Consider the following 20,451-nt stretch of genomic DNA (forward strand, 5'->3'; position numbering starts at 1 on the left):
CGCTGTTGGAAGAACACCAAACAGTACATAATAGTGCTTATACAGGTTGAAGACACTGTCAACTGCACTTCAGCACCATGGACAGCGATAAAACCACCACTCTTCACTGCCAGTAAAAGTAGTCTTATAGTCCTGTGTTGTCATGAACTTTTTATGGTACATAAACGCATCATACACAGCTACCCACTTTCTCAGTAGAGTCCCACATGGACAGAGTACTGACACGGACACTTTTTCACTTGAAGCGGCCCCGATTACATCACTTTGAGACCCACTAAACCTCTTGGAAACATGAACTGCCATTTGACGATAACAACAAGTACAATATACTCACTGTTAAACGATGGCTGCTGAAACTGATGAAATTATAGAGGCCTACTGGAGTCCAGTACTGTACTACAAAGACAGGGAAATATCCGGAGCTACAAAGCAATAACACAACTGAGGCAGCAAACTACCATTGAGAAGAATCCGATGTATCCAGGGTGTTTTCAATTAGACACAATTCCATGAAAATGGAGTTGATGTGCATATCCAAGCAAGGTCTAATCTCGTACTGATTGGGATGAAATTAATTCAAATTACGAAGGAGGAACCTGAAAGGATGGGGCAATGAAGTGTAACATCAAGGACAAGAACCGACTTAGAACACTTAAGATGGGTCATTCAGGATGACCATAACCAATCAAATACATCCAAGTCAACATTGGAAGGGCTAAAGGGGGAAAAAATACAACATTGGTGTAATTATTGGTATCCAATCTGTATGTTCAAATAAGTCGAATCCCATTTTCCAACTGCTTTTCTTCATATTCTGTACCTATGGTTAGACTTGATATACTATGATATGGTTAGTATGTTGGCGTTACTGCAAACATCATGTATTGCTTTAGTTCAAACATTCTTATGGCCTGACCAAACTAAAGTTGAACTTGGAAGGTAAGTAAACTGTTACTCGTGTAGAAGTAACACAGCCTTTGAGAAAAACAACAACATAACAAAAGTCAAATGCCGTGGTGACTGTGTGATGGTCCATGGGTCTGCTTCAGGACCTGGACAACCTGCTGTGATTGAAGGAACCATAAAGTCTGACTCCAACAAAACATACTGAAGAACAACATCCAGACATGGATTTATGACCTAAATCTCACTTGGGTCTTGAAGAAATAACCCATAAAAACAACAGCAAGTCTGTCTCTAGATGGTTTAGTCTAAGTCCAGACTTAAAATCCATTGAGATGCTGTGGCATGCCATTCATGCTCAGAAATGCCACTGTGCAGATGCATTGAACAGGTATGCAAATACTTAAAACCGTCAATGTTTTCAGAAACAAAAACCGAGAAGGAAAGGTAAAACATTTGACTCACCAAAGTCGACATCTGGGAACAGTTCCCTGACTGCTGCTTGGTCACATGCGGCGTATCAGCATCAGCTCCATCCACACTCACTAAACTTTGACTCATCCCTTGCATGTTCTTCACGTCGCTTTTTCTGGAGTCGGTGGTCCTGCACACCTCGTAATTGTACACGTGCGGGAGAGTCCCCGTCCCCAAAGTGTCCGAGTAACGTGGCGGATAATACGGAATGACAGGGAGGTTGGAGTGGTACAGGATGCGAGACCGTCTCCACCTGTACACTTTGACCGATATGATAAGCAGCAAGCAGGTGATGAAGAGGAAGGAGACCACAGCCAAAGCCAAGACTAAGTAAAAAGTCAGCTTGTCATTGTACTCCTTGTCGTGCATGCTAAAGTCAGTGAACTCTGACAGCACTTCAGGGAAGCTGTCCGCCACCGCCACGTTAACAATGACTGTAGCTGAACGAGAGGGCTGCCCGTTGTCCTCCACTAGAACAGTCAGTCTTTGTTTGACAGCATCTTTATCAGTGACTTGGCGGACAGTTCTTATTTCTCCATTGTGTAGGCCCACTTCAAACAGCGCCCTGTCTGTGGCTTTGTGCACTTTATAGGAGAGCCAGGCGTTCTGTCCAGAGTCCACATCAACAGCCACCACTTTAGTCACCAGATAGCCCACATCTGCTGAACGAGGCACCATTTCGGCCAGCACCGAGCCGCCTGTCTGGACCGGGTACAGGACCTGGGGGGCGTTGTCGTTCTGGTCTTGTATCAGGATGCGAACGCTCACGTTGCTGCTGAGAGGAGGAGAGCCTCCGTCCTGAGCTCGGACAGTGAAGATGAGCTGTTTGATTTGTTCGTAATCAAAAGAGCGAAGTGCGTGTATCGCTCCACTTTCTGCATTTATGGAAACATAGTCAGACACCGGAGATCCATTAACAGCAGCATCCTCTAAAAGATAAGCAATACGAGCGTTTTGGTTGCTATCACGATCTTCAGCATGAAGCGTCAGAATAGAAACACCTGGAGAGTTATTTTCCGTGATGAAGGAAGTGTACACTGCGTGTGGAAATACTGGAGCATTGTCGTTCACGTCAGACACTTTCAGATTAAAAGTCCTTCTGGTTGACAAAGACGGAAGTCCCGCATCAGTGGCAACAACAGTGATGTTATATTCCGGCACAAGTTCCCGATCTAACGATGCATCTGTTAATAAGGTGTAGTAATTTCGCAAGTTAGATTTGACCTTGAAAGGAGAATTGAGCTCAATTCTGCACGTCACTTGTCCATTTTCAGCGGAGTCGATGTCTTTAACGTTAATGATGCCAACAGTCGTGCCAGGAGGGGAGTCCTCTGACACAGGACTAGTGAAGGACATGACACTCATCGTGGGGGCGTTGTCGTTCACATCAATGACGTCAATCACCACTTTGCATGAATCCGTCAAACCTCCTTGGTCCTTTGCGTCAATTCTCAGCTCATACTTTTTATCCTTCTCAAAATCAATAGAGCCCTTCACAGAAATAACGCCGCTTTTTTCATCAACTGCAAAGACATCACCGAGGCCGCTGTCGATGTCTGAAAAATGATACGTCACGACGCTGTTGGAGCCGAAGTCTGCGTCAGTGGCGTTGACAGTCACAACGTAAGCACCTCCCGCAGCGTTCTCCATAACGGCGGCTTTGTACACCGATTGGTTGAATACAGGCGCATTGTCGTTCGCATCAAGTACAGCAATATTAATATTTACAGTGCCGGACCTGCGTGGGCTTCCTCCGTCCACTGCTATTAATTTTAAAGACAGAGTGGGCAGCGTCTCCCTGTCTAATGGCTTCTGAAGCACCATCTCTGCGTATTTCTTTCCATCTGCATTCGAGTGCTGTTTAAGCACAAAATTAACATTCTCGGATAAGAAATACTCCCTAAGCCCATTGACACCCACGTCTGGGTCCTCGGCGCTTGCGAGAGAAAACCGAGCCCCTATGTTTGCAATTTCGCTGATTTCAAAACGGATGTCGTTCCTTTTGAACACAGGCGAGTGGTCGTTAATGTCTGTAATTTCCACAGTAACTTGGTGGAGCTCCATGGGGTTTTCTAAAATCACCTCAAAGCTGAAACTGCACGGCGTCACGTCGCCACAAAGCTGCTCTCTGTCCATCCTGTCGTTCACCACCAGAGTCCCTTTGTCTGCCACCAGCTTGGTGTACTGCTCGCTCTCTCCCGTCACGATGCGGGCCCGTCCGGATAGCAGCCTCTTTACATTTAAGCCGAGGTCTTGTGCGACGTTACCGATCACGGAGCCTTTCTTCATCTCCTCTGGGATGGAGTATCTTATATGCCCACTTACTTTTGTGCTGAGATAAAAAACAAACAACAGAATCCAGCAGGCGATGCGCTTTTTTCCACACCCAGTGGTGAGAGGGGATCCGTTTTCCATCGTGCAAAAAAGATCAAAATAGGTTCCAAAACGATCCAAACACGATGCGTATTCCCTTCTAAAAGAAATGCCGACCAAGGTACCGAATACAGACACGACAAGAGAGAACCCTCCCTTCAAATCCCGTCCAAATAATGAACACCACCTCCCTTTAAATGGCAGTGAGGAGATAAAGAGGACTGATATGCATTCACTGTTCTATTGACCTACAGCGTCCCTTGGAGTTCAAAATGAGTAATGCAAGCAAGGGAGCTCAATTGTCTTTAATCAGTAAATGATGGAGTTTTATGTACATTATTCTATGTCAAAGTGGTGCTAATTTACAAAAATAAGCACATAAATCTAAGAAATTATTTAATATGCAGTCATGGCTGTTAAGAATGACTTAAAAGTGAAAAAGCAAATGAATGAAGTACAAAATTGAGGCCACTCACAATCCTTTTGACAATAAGCTATAAATAAGTACAAGGCTCATTGTGAGGGAGCTGCCAATCCTCCCTCACTGATCAGGTGTATGCCCCACCTACACTGTCATGTTTCTATTTGTGTATATAGTTGGCTTTTGTTATTTACTACATATATTCTGGTAAGTACTTTGATTATATTTGGTTGCCATTTAAGTTGAAGTGCCACTTTAGTTAGTTAGATTTTCATTTAGAAGTCATTTGTGTTGTTCCTAATTTCTCATCAGTTTCTCTTTTTTTTAAGGTGATTGGTCGGGGCACAAACATGGAGGCGCGCCCATGTGAGTGCAGGCCAGAGGCTGATCACCTTAATTGGACTCTCCCAAGTGTCACCTGGAAGGGGGGGGGGGGGGGGGGGGATTAACTGGATGGTAGTTCAGTAATCTAGGTTGTTATGTGTACTTGAGTGTTTAAATATGTACAGGAAGTGACACTTGAAAGACTTGTAATATAAAAGAAGGGTGTAATGAATGTAAATAGGGTACCTTTTAGACGCATTGCCTCACCCTCTCATTGGGAACTATGGTTGGCCCTTCACAGGTAAAAGGGGCTGGGTGAAATTGGCCTGTTGTGTGTGCTGGGGGAAATGCTGTTGCACTGTCTTGAAAAATAAACTTGAAGAGCTCTCAAGCCCATGTCTGGTGTACATTTCAGCTGCTATGGCTATCCCGGGCTAGTAAGAGGCCATTGGTTTCCAACCTAAAATCTTAGACTCATAAACACAAATAAAAAAGGTTAAACTACAAGTAAGTAAAACAGATTGTTTGCTGAACTTTGTATGGCTCAGTGATGAAGACGAGCCAACCAAACCAAATACCATCCCATCACTACAACTACAGCTATTTACAATCAACGTTACGATCGTAAAAAAACACAAAGGCTGAAAAACACAAAAACAGAGAAACTGGACTCACCAAAGTTGACATCTGGGAACAGTTCCCTGACAGCTGCTTGGTCACATGCGGCGTATCAGCATCAGCTCCATCCACACTCACTAAACTTTGACTCATCCCTTGCATGTTCTTCATGTCGCTCTTTCTGGAGTCGGTGGTCCTGCACACCTCGTAATTGTACACGTGCGGGAGAGTCCCCGTCCCCAAAGTGTCCGAGTAACGTGGCGGATAATACGGAATGACAGGGAGGTTGGAGTGGTACAGGATGCGAGACCGTCTCCACCTGTACACTTTGACCGATATGATAAGCAGCAAGCAGGTGATGAAGAGGAAGGAGACCACAGCCAAAGCCAAGACTAAGTAAAAAGTCAGCTTGTCATTGTACTCCTTGTCGTGCATGCTAAAGTCAGTGAACTCTGACAGCACTTCAGGGAAGCTGTCCGCCACCGCCACGTTAACAATGACTGTAGCTGAACGAGAGGGCTGCCCGTTGTCCTCCACTAGAACAGTCAGTCTTTGTTTGACAGCATCTTTATCAGTGACTTGGCGGACAGTTCTTATTTCTCCATTGTGTAGGCCCACTTCAAACAGCGCCCTGTCTGTGGCTTTGTGCACTTTATAGGAGAGCCAGGCGTTCTGTCCAGAGTCCACATCAACAGCCACCACTTTAGTCACCAGATAGCCCACATCTGCTGAACGAGGCACCATTTCGGCCAGCACCGAGCCGCCCGTCTGGACCGGGTACAGAACTTGAGGGGCGTTGTCGTTCTGGTCTTGTATCAAGATGCGAACCGTGGCCACGGAACTCAGAGGAGGGGATCCGGCGTCCCGGGCGGTGACGTTAAAGACAAAGGACTTGATTTGTTCGTAATCAAAGGATCGGACTGCGTGGATGACACCGTTCTCTGAGTTGACTGAGACAAAAGAAGACACAGCTACTCCATGAACCTCTTTCTCCTCCAGGAAGTAAGACACTCGAGCATTCTGGCCCCAGTCTGCATCGCTAGCACTGACAGTAAACACTGAAAAACCAGGAGAGTTGTTCTCTGGTACAGTCTTACTGTATTCCGACTGATGGAATTTAGGCGGGCTGTCATTCACGTCGGATATTTTAACGTTGATGTTTTTACTACTAGACAGAGGAGGAGAGCCTTGGTCAGACACTGTTATGGTAACATTATATTCAGGAAGACTTTCTCTGTCTAAGAAGTTGTCTGTCACTATGGTGTAATAACCTGTTAATGAAGACTCAATTTTGAAAGGGACGTCAGAGTTGATGGAGCACTTGACAACACCGTTGCCGTCAGAGTCTTCATCGTTCACGTTAAAAACCGCTACAGTTGTACCTGGGGGGGAATCCTCGGGGATGGACTGGGAAAATGACATCAGTTCTATTGTAGGGACATTGTCATTCTCATCAATGATGTTAACAATGACTTTACATGTATCAGTAAATCCTCCATGATCACTAGCTTGGATCTTCAAGTCGTGGGATCTGGACTTTTCAAAATCTAATTTACCTTTTATTGTAATCTCTCCTGTTTTAAGGTTAACATCAAAAAGCTGTTTTGCTTCCTTAGTAATATGAGGACTAGAGTATGTGACGTCACCATTGAGGCCTGCATCAGCGTCCTTTGCACTAACAGTAGTGATCAATGTTCCCTCAGGTGAATTTTCTCGAACATCTACCTTATAAACAGGCTGGCTGCACACTGGTGCGTTATCGTTTGCATCCAGCACAGTGATTTGGATCCTCACCGTCCCTGATCTATGTGGCTCACCGCCATCTGAAGCTATCAACATGAGAGTGTGGCTCTCCTCTTTTTCTCTGTCTAAAGGCTTCTGTAAAACCATTTCGATGAATTTTGCCCCACCTGGCTGACTTAGTACCTCCAATTTAAAATGATCTGAAGGTTTAAGAGTGTATTTTTGAATATCATTAACACCAACATCAGCATCGTCTGCATTTGCTAGAGAGAAACGGGTCCCCACTGCAGCATTTTCAGCAATATTTAAATTAATTTCATGTTGCGGGAAGGAGGGACTGTTGTCATTCATGTCCGTGACCTCCACTGTTACACGATAAAGCTGGATTGGATTTTCTAAAATGATATCGAAACTGAAGCTGCAGGGCGTCGTCTTTCCACAAAGCTCTTCTCGGTCGATGCGCTCTTTAATAACAAGTGTGCCTTTGTCTCGTTTTAAATCAACATACTGCCGGCCTCCTTTGGTGATGATACGAGCTTTACCTGCTACGAGTCTGGCCACATCCAAGCCCAAATCCCTCGCAATGTTTCCAACAAAAGAGCCTTCTGCCTGCTCCTCCGGTATGGAATAGCGAGCCTGTCCAGTCACTGAGCTCAGCTCACAGAGACAAAGAATGACAAACAGTGTTCGCCATCGGCCTCTGACGGCGCTTATCCACGTACAATCCATCCTCGAGGCAAAAAAAAAACAACCAAAACGTCGCAAATGTCCCTTCAGAATAAAAGAAAACGCTCCTTAAACAAACAACCGAAATAAACAGGAGGATCCACAAGGAAGATCGACCTTCAAATGGCGATCAGACCATCGTCTTTCTCAGCAGTGAAGCTATAAAAGGAGTTTCCGAGGAGGACCAATGAGATGACTATTTCCATCCTATTCAATCACGTGTCAACAGCGGCCCTCAGAGCATTTTCACAGTAGTACACCTCCATATTTATCTACAGTGAAAAATATATTATCTGGACTTTAAAGCCATTAGTGATGCATATATTCTATCATATAAATTAATCCATGTTTATCTAAAATATATAATCATCATACAATGCATATTAAGACTTGTCAGTTGTCAAATGATCATTGATAGTACTTTTATTTTGAAATTACAAATGCTATGAAACAGATCCGGGTCGGCACATTAAATTACAAAAGTGCTCCACATTGTGGTTCTGGTTCGAAATGAAGCATAACGAATGTGTGTACTAATTTCAGGGTTTATTGATTCATTTCCATGAACACAATATTGTTGAGTGCTGTCAGCTAGTGGATTTAAAAAAACAAAACACTAACATCTCAGTAAGATGGCATTCATAATTATTCATAATTGGTAGGTGTGATTGAATGAGGTGCAAATATTCAGCCCCAAATGTCATCTTACCACCATTTTATTTTGGTGTTGGAGTGAACTATTTCTTGATGTTTACTGTTGGCAGATTTGCCACTATGAGAAGTGGGTTGAGTTTCTTACTAAAAAGGCATTTCAGCACCATGGCCAGTACATGTTTAATGCTGCAATAACCCATTATGCTAAGGAATTGATTATAATAGACTAGAGTTGAAACATCTGACTGACTGCTCAGTACCCAAGTCGACAAGCAAGGCTGTGCTTCAGCACCATGGACAGAGGAAGAGCAACATAGACATCTACCTTTTCATATGCTGGAGTAACAGTAGCATTGCAGATGCATGCATGCTATACTAATTTCAATGCAGGGGTAGACATATGATACATTCTTCTAGTTCTTGCTGGTTTCCGAATGCAGCCGAGTCGACATTTACAAAGCAGTGACGCCTACTGTACATAATGCCACACTTAACATCGGCCTGGTAGTATGTGATGTAATGGCGTGGCCCCTGTTCATGTTATAATCCTGGAAGTGTTATTGTCACTCAACCCATCTGAGTCATGAGTTAGTACAAAAACAGAACACTCCTCACGGTTTAAAGTGATGCAACGCTAGAGTGTGTTGGTGTGGGAAAGTACAAGAACTGTATGCTGAATTTCAATATACAACAACAACAATGAAATCACCGGCACAAAAATGATTGCAGAACTGAAAAGAGCTCTACTCCTCTCATCTTGCAAGCTATGCCATGTGAGGGATGTGTTTACAGTATTTACAGGAGAAGCCTGGATGCAATGGGTCATGTACTGTAAAACACAAAAGGCAAACCAAAAGGCCAGCAAGAACACGAAACATGGGTCTTCCATGTGTCAGCTGTCAGATACAAAAGAAAGGAATAAAAAAGCATCCGACTCACCAAAGTCGACATCTGGGAACAGTTCCCTGACTGCTGCTTGGTCACATGCGGCGTATCAGCATCAGCTCCATCCACGCTCACTAAACTTTGACTCATCCCTTGCATGTTCTTCATGTCGCTTTTTCTGGAGTCGGTGGTCCTGCACACCTCGTAATTGTACACGTGCGGGAGAGTCCCCGTCCCCAAAGTGTCCGAGTAACGTGGCGGATAATACGGAATGACAGGGAGGTTGGAGTGGTACAGGATGCGAGACCGTCTCCACCTGTACACTTTGACCGATATGATAAGCAGCAAGCAGGTGATGAAGAGGAAGGAGACCACAGCCAAAGCCAAGACTAAGTAAAAAGTCAGCTTGTCATTGTACTCCTTGTCGTGCATGCTAAAGTCAGTGAACTCTGACAGCACTTCAGGGAAGCTGTCCGCCACCGCCACGTTAACAATGACTGTAGCTGAACGAGAGGGCTGCCCGTTGTCCTCCACTAGAACAGTCAGTCTTTGTTTGACAGCATCTTTATCAGTGACTTGGCGGACAGTTCTTATTTCTCCATTGTGTAGGCCCACTTCAAACAGCGCCCTGTCTGTGGCTTTGTGCACTTTATAGGAGAGCCAGGCGTTCTGTCCAGAGTCCACATCAACAGCCACCACTTTAGTCACCAGGTAGCCCACATCTGCTGAACGAGGCACCATTTCGGCCAGCACCGAACCGCCTGTCTGGACTGGGTACAGGACTTGAGGGGCGTTGTCGTTCTGGTCTTGTATCAGGATGCGAACCGTGGCCACGGAACTCAGAGGAGGGGATCCGGCGTCTCGGGCGGTGACATTAAAGACAAAGGACTTGATTTGTTCGTAATCAAAGGATCGGACTGCGTGGATGACACCGTTCTCTGAGTTGACTGAGACAAAAGAAGACACAGCTACTCCATGAACCTCTTTCTCCTCCAGGAAGTAAGACACTCGAGCATTCTGGCCCCAGTCTGCATCACTAGCACTGACGGTAAACACTGAAAAACCAGGAGAGTTGTTCTCTGGTACAGTCTTACTGTATTCCGACTGATGGAATTTAGGCGGGCTGTCATTCACGTCGGATATTTTAACGTTGATGTTTTTACTACTAGACAGAGGAGGAGAGCCTTGGTCAGACACTGTTATGGTAACATTATATTCAGGAAGACTTTCTCTGTCTAAGAAGTTGTCTGTCACTATGGCGTAATAACCTGTTAATGAAGACTCGATTATGAAAGGGACGTCAGAGTTGATGGAGCACTTGACAACACCGTTGCCGTCAGAGTCTTCATCGTTCACGTTAAAAACAGCTACAGTTGTACCTGGGGGGGAATCCTCGGGGATGGACTGGGAAAATGACATTAATTTAATGGTAGGGACATTGTCATTCTCATCAATGATGTTAACAATTACTTTACATGTATCAGTAAATCCTCCATGATCACTAGCTTGGATCTTCAAGTCGTGGGATCTGGACTTTTCAAAATCTAATTTACCTTTTATTTTAATCTCACCTGTTTTAATGTTAACATCAAAAAGCTGTTTTGCTTCCTTAGTAATATGAGGACTAGAGTATGTGACGTCACCATTGAGGCCTGCATCAGCGTCCTTTGCACTAACAGTAGTGATCAATGTTCCCTCAGGTGAATTTTCTCGAACATCTACCTTATAAACAGGCTGGCTACACACTGGTGGGTTATCGTTTGCATCCAGCACAGTGATTTGGATTCTCACCGTCCCTGATCTATGTGGCTCACCGCCATCTGAAGCTATCAACATGAGAGTGTGGCTCTCCTCTTTCTCTCTGTCTAAAGGTTTTTGTAAAACCATTTCGATGAATTTTGGCCCACCTGGCTGACTTAGTACCTCTAATTTAAAATTATCAGAAGGTTTCAGAGAATATTTCTGAATATCATTAACACCAACGTCAGCATCGTCTGCATTAGCTAGAGAGAAACGGGTCCCCACTGCAGCATTTTCAACAATACTTAAATTAATTTCATGTTGCGGGAAGGAGGGACTGTTGTCATTCATGTCCGTGACCTCCACTGTTACACGATAAAGCTGGATTGGATTTTCTAAAATGATATCGAAACTGAAGCTGCAGGGCGTCGTCTTTCCACAAAGCTCTTCTCGGTCGATGCGCTCTTTAATAACAAGTGTGCCTTTGTCTCGTTTTAAATCAACATACTGCCGATCTTCTTTGGTGATGATACGAGCTTTACCTGCTACGAGTCTGGCCACATCCAAGCCCAAATCCCTCGCAATGTTTCCAACAAAAGAGCCTTCTGCCTGCTCCTCCGGTATGGAATAGCGAGCCTGTCCAGTCACTGAGCTCAGCTCACAGAGACAAAGAATGACAAACAGTGTTCGCCATCGGCCTCTGACGGCGCTTATCCAGGTACAATCCATCCTCGAGGCAAAAAAAAAAAAACAACCAAAACGTCGCAAATGTCCCTTCAGAATAAAAGAAAACGCTCCTTAAACAAACAACCGAAATAAACAGGAGGATCCACAAGGAAGATCGACCTTCAAATGGCGATCAGACCATCGTCTTTCTCAGCAGTGAAGCTATAAAAGGAGTTTCCGAGGAGGACCAATGAGATGACTATTTCCATCCTATTCAATCACGTGTCAACAGCGGCCCTCAGAGCATTTTCACAGTAGTACACCTCCATATTTATCTACAGTGAAAAATATATTATCTGGACTTTAAAGCCATTAGTGATGCATATATTCTATCATATAAATTAATCCATGTTTATCTAAAATATATAATCATCATACAATGCATATTAAGACTTGTCAGTTGTCAAATGATCATTGATAGTACTTTTATTTTGAAATTACAAATGCTATGAAACAGATCCGGGTCGGCACATTAAATTACAAAAGTGCTCCACATTGTGGTTCTGGTTCGAAATGAAGCATAACGAATGTGTGTACTAATTTCAGGGTTTATTGATTCATTTCCATGAACACAATATTGTTGAGTGCTGTCAGCTAGTGGATTTAAAAAAACAAAACACTAACATCTCAGTAAGATGGAATTCATAATTATTCATAATTGGTAGGTGTGATTGAATGAGGTGCAAATATTCAGCCCCAAATGTCATCTTACCACCATTTTATTTTGGTGTTGGAGTGAACTATTTCTTGATGTTTACTGTTGGCAGATTTGCCACTATGAGAAGTGGGTTGAGTTTCTTACTAAAAAGGCATTTCAGCACCATGGCCAGTACATGTTTAATGCTGCAATAACCCATTATGCTAAGGAATTGATTATAATAGACTAGAGTTGAAACATCTGACTGACTGCTCAGTACCCAAGTCGACAAGCAAGGCTGTGCTTCAGCACCATGGACAGAGGAAGAGCAACATAGACATCTACCTTTTCATATGCTGGAGTAACAGTAGCATTGCAGATGCATGCATGCTATACTAATTTCAATGCAGGGGTAGACATATGATACATTCTTCTAGTTCTTGCTGGTTTCCGAATGCAGCCGAGTCGACATTTACAAAGCAGTGACGCCTACTGTACATAATGCCACACTTAACATCGGCCTGGTAGTATGTGATGTAATGGCGTGGCCCCTGTTCATGTTATAATCCTGGAAGTGTTATTGTCACTCAACCCATCTGAGTCATGAGTTAGTACAAAAACAGAACACTCCTCACGGTTTAAAGTGATGCAACGCTAGAGTGTGTTGGTGTGGGAAAGTACAAGAACTGTATGCTGAATTTCAATATACAACAACAACAATGAAATCACCGGCACAAAAATGATTGCAGAACTGAAAAGAGCTCTACTCCTCTCATCTTGCAAGCTATGCCATGTGAGGGATGTGTTTACAGTATTTACAGGAGAAGCCTGGATGCAATGGGTCATGTACTGTAAAACACAAAAGCCAAACCAAAAGGCCAGCAAGAACACGAAACATGGGTCTTCCATGTGTCAGCTGTCAGATACAAAAGAAAGGAATAAAAAAGCATCCGACTCACCAAAGTCGACATCTGGGAACAGTTCCCTGACTGCTGCTTGGTCACATGCGGCGTATCAGCATCAGCTCCATCCACGCTCACTAAACTTTGACTCATCCCTTGCATGTTCTTCATGTCGCTTTTTCTGGAGTCGGTGGTCCTGCACACCTCGTAATTGTACACGTGCGGGAGAGTCCCCGTCCCCAAAGTGTCCGAGTAACGTGGCGGATAATACGGAATGACAGGGAGGTTGGAGTGGTACAGGATGCGAGACCGTCTCCACCTGTACACTTTGACCGATATGATAAGCAGCAAGCAGGTGATGAAGAGGAAGGAGACCACAGCCAAAGCCAAGACTAAGTAAAAAGTCAGCTTGTCATTGTACTCCTTGTCGTGCATGCTAAAGTCAGTGAACTCTGACAGCACTTCAGGGAAGCTGTCCGCCACCGCCACGTTAACAATGACTGTAGCTGAACGAGAGGGCTGCCCGTTGTCCTCCACTAGAACAGTCAGTCTTTGTTTGACAGCATCTTTATCAGTGACTTGGCGGACAGTTCTTATTTCTCCATTGTGTAGGCCCACTTCAAACAGCGCCCTGTCTGTGGCTTTGTGCACTTTATAGGAGAGCCAGGCGTTCTGTCCAGAGTCCACATCAACAGCCACCACTTTAGTCACCAGGTAGCCCACATCTGCTGAACGAGGCACCATTTCGGCCAGCACCGAGCCGCCTGTCTGGACCGGGTACAGGACTTGAGGGGCGTTGTCGTTCTGGTCTTGTATCAGGATGCGAACCGTGGCCACGGAACTCAGAGGGGGGGATCCGGCGTCGCGGGCGGTGACGTTAAAGACAAAGGACTTGATTTGTTCGTAATCAAAGGATCGGACTGCGTGGATGACACCGTTCTCTGAGTTGACTGAGACAAAAGAAGACACAGCTACTCCATGAACCTCTTTCTCCTCCAGGAAGTAAGACACTCGAGCATTCTGGCCCCAGTCTGCATCACTAGCACTGACAGTAAACACTGAAAAACCAGGAGAGTTGTTCTCTGGTACAGTCTTACTGTATTCCGACTGATGGAATTTAGGCGGGCTGTCATTCACGTCGGATATTTTAACGTTGATGTTTTTACTACTAGACAGAGGAGGAGAGCCTTGGTCAGACACTGTTATGGTAACATTATATTCAGGAAGACTTTCTCTGTCTAAGAAGTTGTCTGTCACTATGGTGTAATAACCTGTTAATGAAGACTCGATTTTGAAAGGGACGTCAGAGTTGATGGAGCACTTGACAACACCGTTGCCGTCAGAGTCTTCATCGTTCACGTTAAAAACAGCTACAGTTGTACCTGGGGGGGAATCCTCGGGGATGGACTGGGAAAATGACATTAATTTAATGATAGGGACATTGTCATTCTCATCAATGACGTTAACAATTACTTTACAAGTATCTGTATATCCTCCATGATCACTAGCTTGGACATTTAATTCATACATTTTTGATTTCTCAAAATCTAATTTACCAGTAATTTTAATCTCTCCTGTTTTAACATTTACATTAAAAATGTGCTTTTCTTCGTTAGTAATATGAGTACTAGAGTAAGTGACGTCACCATAAAGGCCTGCATCAGCGTCCTTTGCACTAACAGTCGCAACCAAAGTTCCCTCAGGTGAATTTTCTCGAACATCTACCTTATAAACAGGCTGGCTGCACACTGGTGCGTTATCGTTTGCATCCAGCACAGTGATTTGGATTCTCACCGTCCCTGATCTATGTGGCTCACCGCCATCTGAAGCTATCAACATGAGAGTGTGGCTCTCCTCTTTTTCTCTGTCTAAAGGCTTCTGTAAAACCATTTCGAGCACATTTCTTCCATTTGGTTGGTTTTGTATTTCCAGTTTAAAATTATCAGACGGTTTTAGTGAGTATTTCTGAATATCATTAACACCAACATCAGCATCAGCTGCATTTGCTAGAGAGAAACGGGTCCCCACTGCAGCATTTTCAACAATATTTAAATCAATTTCATGTTGCGGGAAGGAGGGACTGTTGTCATTCATGTCCGTGACCTCCACTGTCACACGATAAAGCTGGATTGGATTTTCTAAAATGATATCGAAACTGAAGCTGCAGGGCGTCGTCTTTCCACAAAGCTCTTCTCGGTCGATGCGCTCTTTAATAACAAGTGTGCCTTTGTCTCGTTTTAAATCAACATACTGCCGATCTTCTTTGGTGATGATACGAGCTTTACCTGCTACGAGTCTGGCCACATCCAAGCCCAAATCCCTCGCAATGTTTCCAACAAAAGAGCCTTCTGCCTGCTCCTCCGGTATGGAATAGCGAGCCTGTCCAGTCACTGAGCTCAGCTCACAGAGACAAAGAATGACAAACAGTGTTCGCCATCGGCCTCTGACGGCGCTTATCCACGAACAATCCATCCTCGAGGCAAAAAAAAAACAACCAAAACCTCGCAAATGTCCCTTCAGAATAAAAGAAAACGCTCCTTAAACAAACAACCGAAATAAACAGGAGGATCCACAAGGAAGATCGACCTTCAAATGGCGATCAGACCATCGTCTTTCTCAGCAGTGAAGCTATAAAAGGAGTTTCCGAGGAGGACCAATGAGATGACTATTTCCATCCTATTCAATCACGTGTCAACAGCGGCCCTCAGAGCATTTTCACAGTAGTACACCTCCATATTTATCTACAGTGAAACATATATTATCTGGACTTTAAAGCCATTTGTGATGCATATATTCTATCATGTAAATTAATCCATGTTTATCTAAAATATATAATCATTATACAATGCATATTAAGACTTGTCAGTTGTCAAATGATCATTAATAGTACTTTTATTTTGAAATTACAAATGATATAGAAAAGATCCGGGTCAGCAAATCAAATTACAAAAGGGCTCCACATTGTGGTTCTGGTTTGAAATGAAGCATAACGAATGTGTGTACTAATTTCAGGGTTTATTGATTCATTTCCATGAACACAATATTGTCGAGTGCTGTCAGCTTGTGGATTTAAAAAAAAAACAACTAACATCTCAGTAAGATGGCATTCATAATTATTCATAATTGGTAGGTGTGATTGAATGAGGTGCAAATATTCAGCCCCAAATGTCATCTTACCACCATTTTATTTTGGTGTTGGAGTGAACTATTTCTTGATGTTTACTGTTGGCAGATTTGCCACTATGAGAAGTGGGTTGAGTTTCTTACTAAAAAGGCATTTCAGCACCATGGCCAGTACATGTTTAATGCTGCAATAACCCATTATGCTAAGGAAATGATTATAATAGACAAGAGGTGAAACATCTGACTGACTGCTCAGTACCCAAGTCGACAACCAAGGCTGTGCTTCAGCACCATGGACAGAGGAAGAGCAACACAAACATCTACCTTTTCATATGTTGGAGTAACAGTAGCATTGCAGATGCATGCATGCTATACTAATATCAATGCAGGTGGAGACACATGATACATTGCATCTCTAGTTCTTGTTAATTTCCAAATGCAGCCGAGTCGACATTTACAAAGCAGTGACGCCTACTGTACATAATGCCACACTTAACATCGGCCTGGTAGTATGTGATGTAATGGCGTGGCCCCTGTTCATGTTATAATCCTGGAAGTGTTATTGTCACTCAACCCATCTGAGTCATGAGTTAGTATAAAAACAGAGCACTCCTCACAGTTTAAAGTGATACCAAGTTAAGAGTGTGTTGGTGTGGGAAAGTAAAGGGATGTGAGGGATGTGTTTACAGTATTTACAGGAGAAGCCTGGATGCAATGGGTCATGTACTGTAAAACACAAAAGCCAAACCAAAAGGCCAGCAAGGACACGAAACATGGGTCTTCCATTTGTAAACTGTCAGTTACAAAATAAAGGAACATAAAAGCATGGGACTCACCAAAGTTGACATCTGGGAACAGTTCCCTGACAGCTGCTTGGTCACATGCGGCGTATCAGCATCAGCTCCATCCACGCTCACTAAACTTTGACTCATCCCTTGCATGTTCTTCATGTCGCTTTTTCTGGAGTCGGTGGTCCTGCACACCTCGTAATTGTACACGTGCGGGAGAGTCCCCGTCCCCAAAGTGTCCGAGTAACGTGGCGGATAATACGGAATGACAGGGAGGTTGGAGTGGTACAGGATGCGAGACCGTCTCCACCTGTACACTTTGACCGATATGATAAGCAGCAAGCAGGTGATGAAGAGGAAGGAGACCACAGCCAAAGCCAAGACTAAGTAAAAAGTCAGCTTGTCATTGTACTCCTTGTCGTGCATGCTAAAGTCAGTGAACTCTGACAGCACTTCAGGGAAGCTGTCCGCCACCGCCACGTTAACAATGACTGTAGCTGAACGAGAGGGCTGCCCGTTGTCCTCCACTAGAACAGTCAGTCTTTGTTTGACAGCATCTTTATCAGTGACTTGGCGGACAGTTCTTATTTCTCCATTGTGTAGGCCCACTTCAAACAGCGCCCTGTCTGTGGCTTTGTGCACTTTATAGGAGAGCCAGGCGTTCTGTCCAGAGTCCACATCAACAGCCACCACTTTAGTCACCAGGTAGCCCACATCTGCTGAACGAGGCACCATTTCGGCCAGCACAGAGCCGCCCGTCTGGACCGGGTACAGGACCTGGGGGGCGTTGTCGTTCTGGTCTTGTATCAGGATGCGAACCGTGGCCACGGAACTCAGAGGAGGGGATCCGGCGTCGCGGGCGGTGACGTTAAAGACGAAGGACTTGATTTGTTCGTAATCAAAGGATCGGACTGCGTGGATGACACCGTTCTCTGAGTTGACTGAGACAAAAGAAGACACAGCTACTCCATGAACCTCTTTCTCCTCCAGGAAGTAAGACACTCGAGCATTCTGGCCCCAGTCTGCATCGCTAGCACTGACAGTAAACACTGAAAAACCAGGAGAGTTGTTCTCTGGTACAGTCTTACTGTATTCCGACTGATGGAATTTAGGCGGGCTGTCATTCACGTCGGATATTTTAACGTTGATGTTTTTACTACTAGACAGAGGAGGAGAGCCTTGGTCAGACACTGTTATGGTAACATTATATTCAGGAAGACTTTCTCTGTCTAAGAAGTTGTCTGTCACTATGGTGTAATAACCTGTTAATGAAGACTCGATTTTGAAAGGGACGTCAGAGTTGATGGAGCACTTGACAACACCGTTGCCATCAGAGTCTTCATCGTTCACGTTAAAGACAGCTACAGTTGTACCTGGGGGGGAATCCTCGGGGATGGACTGGGAAAATGACATCAGTTCTATTGTAGGGACATTGTCATTCTCATCAATGATGTTAACAATTACTTTACATGTATCTGTATATCCTCCATGATCACTAGCTTGGACGTTTAATTGATAAGTTTTAGATTTTTCAAAATCTAGTTTACCAATGAGTTTAATTTCTCCTGTTTTAACATTTACATGAAACATCTTCTCTGCCTCTACGTTGGCACGAGTGGAATATATGACGTCACCATTGAGGCCTGCATCAGCATCATTTGCACTAACAGTAGTGATCAATGTTCCCTCAGGTGAATTTTCTCGAACATCTACCTTATAAACAGGCTGGCTGCACACTGGTGCGTTATCGTTTGCATCCAGCACAGTGATTTGGATTCTCACCGTCCCTGATCTATGTGGCTCACCGCCATCTGAAGCTATCAACATGAGAGTGTGGCTCTCCTCTTTCTCTCTGTCTAAAGGTTTTTGTAAAACCATTTCGATGAATTTTGTTCCATCCGGTTGGTTCTGTACCTCTAATTTAAAATTATCTGAAGGTTTCAAAGAGTATTTTTTAATATCATTAACACCAACATCCCGGTCGTTTGCATTGTCAAGAGAGAAACGTGTTCCAACAGCAACGCTTTCAGCAATATTTAAATTAATTTCATGTTGCGGGAAGGAGGGACTGTTGTCATTCATGTCCGTGACCTCCACTGTTACACGATAAAGCTGGATTGGATTTTCTAAAATGATATCGAAACTGAAGCTGCAGGGCGTCGTCTTTCCACAAAGCTCTTCTCGGTCGATGCGCTCTTTAATAACAAGTGTGCCTTTGTCTCGTTTTAAATCAACATACTGCCGGCCTCCTTTGGTGATGATACGAGCTTTACCTGCTACGAGTCTGGCCACATCCAAGCCCAAATCCCTCGCAATGTTTCCAACAAAAGAGCCTTCTGCCTGCTCCTCCGGTATGGAATAGCGAGCCTGTCCAGTCACTGAGCTCAGCTCACAGAGACAAAGAATGACAAACAGTGTTCGCCATCGGCCTCTGACGGCGTTTATCCACGTACAATCCATCCTCGAGGCAAAAAAAAACAACCAAAACGTCGCAAATGTCCCTTCAGAATAAAAGAAAACACTCCTTTAACAAAACAACCGAAATAAACAGGAGGATCCACAAGGAAGATCGACCTTCAAATGGCGATCAGACCATCGTCTTTCTCAGCAGTGAAGCTATAAAAGGAGTTTCCGAGGAGGACCAATGAGATGACTATTTCCATCCTATTCAATCACGTGTCAACAGCGGCCCTCAGAGCATTTTCACAGTAGTACACCTCCATATTTATCTACAGTGAAAAATATATTATCTGGACTGTAAAGCCATTAGTGATGCATATATTCCATCAGAAAATAAAGCTATGTTTAACGGAAATATATAATCATCATACAATGCATATTAGAACTTATCAGTTGTCAAATGATCATTATTTGTACTTTTATTTTGAAATTACAAATGATATGAAAACGTTCCGGGTCGGCACATTAAATTACAAAAGGGCTCCACATTGTGGTTCTGGTTTGAAATGAAGCATAACGAATGTGTGTACTAATTTCAGGGTTTATTGATTCATTTACATGAACACAATATTGTTGAGTGCTGTCAGCTAGTGGATTTAAAAAAAACAAAAAACTAACATCTCAGTAAGATGGCATTCATAATTATTCATAATTGGTAGGTGTGATTGAATGAGGTGCAAATATTCAGCCCCAAATGTCATCTTACCACCATTTTATTTTGGTGTTGGAGTGAACTATTTCTTGATGTTTACTGTTGGCAGATTTGCCACTATGAGAAGTGGGTTGAGTTTCTTACAAAAAAGGCATTTCAGCACCATGGCCAGTACATGTTTAATGCTGCAATAACCCATTATGCTAAGGAATTGATTATAATAGACAAGAGTTGAAACATCACCCCAAAACAAAGAATATGAGCCTTTAACTAGCTTCATGCATAAACGTATTAAACAATGA

General features: G+C 43.8%; 4 protein-coding genes across 22 annotated transcripts in view; all 4 read right to left on the reverse strand.

Annotated features, from left to right (window-relative positions):
* LOC131110316 (protocadherin gamma-A4-like) overlaps positions 1–20,451 on the reverse strand; it is a 170,253-nt gene that overhangs the window by 89,111 nt on the left and 60,691 nt on the right. Inside the window, exon 1 of one of the 19 annotated variants that reach the window (XM_078788131.1) lies at positions 17,086–19,751. The exons of 15 other annotated variants lie outside the window; for them this stretch is intronic. In XM_078788131.1, the coding sequence (XP_078644257.1) occupies positions 17,086–19,497 (2,412 nt within the window). In that variant the 5' untranslated portion in view covers positions 19,498–19,751. Of the gene's footprint in view, positions 1–5,170; positions 7,973–17,085; positions 19,752–20,451 lie in introns of those variants that run through there. 3 more of the 19 variants (XM_058063316.2, XM_078788130.1, XM_078788139.1) reach the window with 3 other exon arrangements.
* On the reverse strand, positions 1,164–3,908 carry LOC144894610 (protocadherin beta-11-like). The gene has a single exon (XM_078788145.1). It carries the CDS (start codon positions 3,790–3,792, stop codon positions 1,207–1,209), a length of 2,586 nt encoding a protein of 861 aa, XP_078644271.1. The 5' UTR covers positions 3,793–3,908; the 3' UTR covers positions 1,164–1,206.
* Positions 9,059–12,003, reverse strand: LOC131110320 (protocadherin beta-16-like). The gene has a single exon (XM_058063359.2). The coding sequence runs from the start codon at positions 11,588–11,590 to the stop codon at positions 9,059–9,061; it is 2,532 nt and encodes an 843-aa protein (XP_057919342.2). The 5' UTR covers positions 11,591–12,003.
* On the reverse strand, positions 12,975–15,831 carry LOC131110333 (protocadherin beta-16-like). Its single transcript, XM_078788255.1, has one exon. The coding sequence runs from the start codon at positions 15,596–15,598 to the stop codon at positions 13,067–13,069; it is 2,532 nt and encodes an 843-aa protein (XP_078644381.1). The 5' UTR covers positions 15,599–15,831; the 3' UTR covers positions 12,975–13,066.

This window comes from Doryrhamphus excisus, linkage group LG22 (assembly GCF_037039965.1).
Source record: "Doryrhamphus excisus strain RoL-2023G ecotype Guam linkage group LG22, RoL_Dexc_Guam_v1.1, whole genome shotgun sequence".
In the NCBI taxonomy this organism is placed as follows: domain Eukaryota; kingdom Metazoa; phylum Chordata; class Actinopteri; order Syngnathiformes; family Syngnathidae; genus Doryrhamphus; species Doryrhamphus excisus.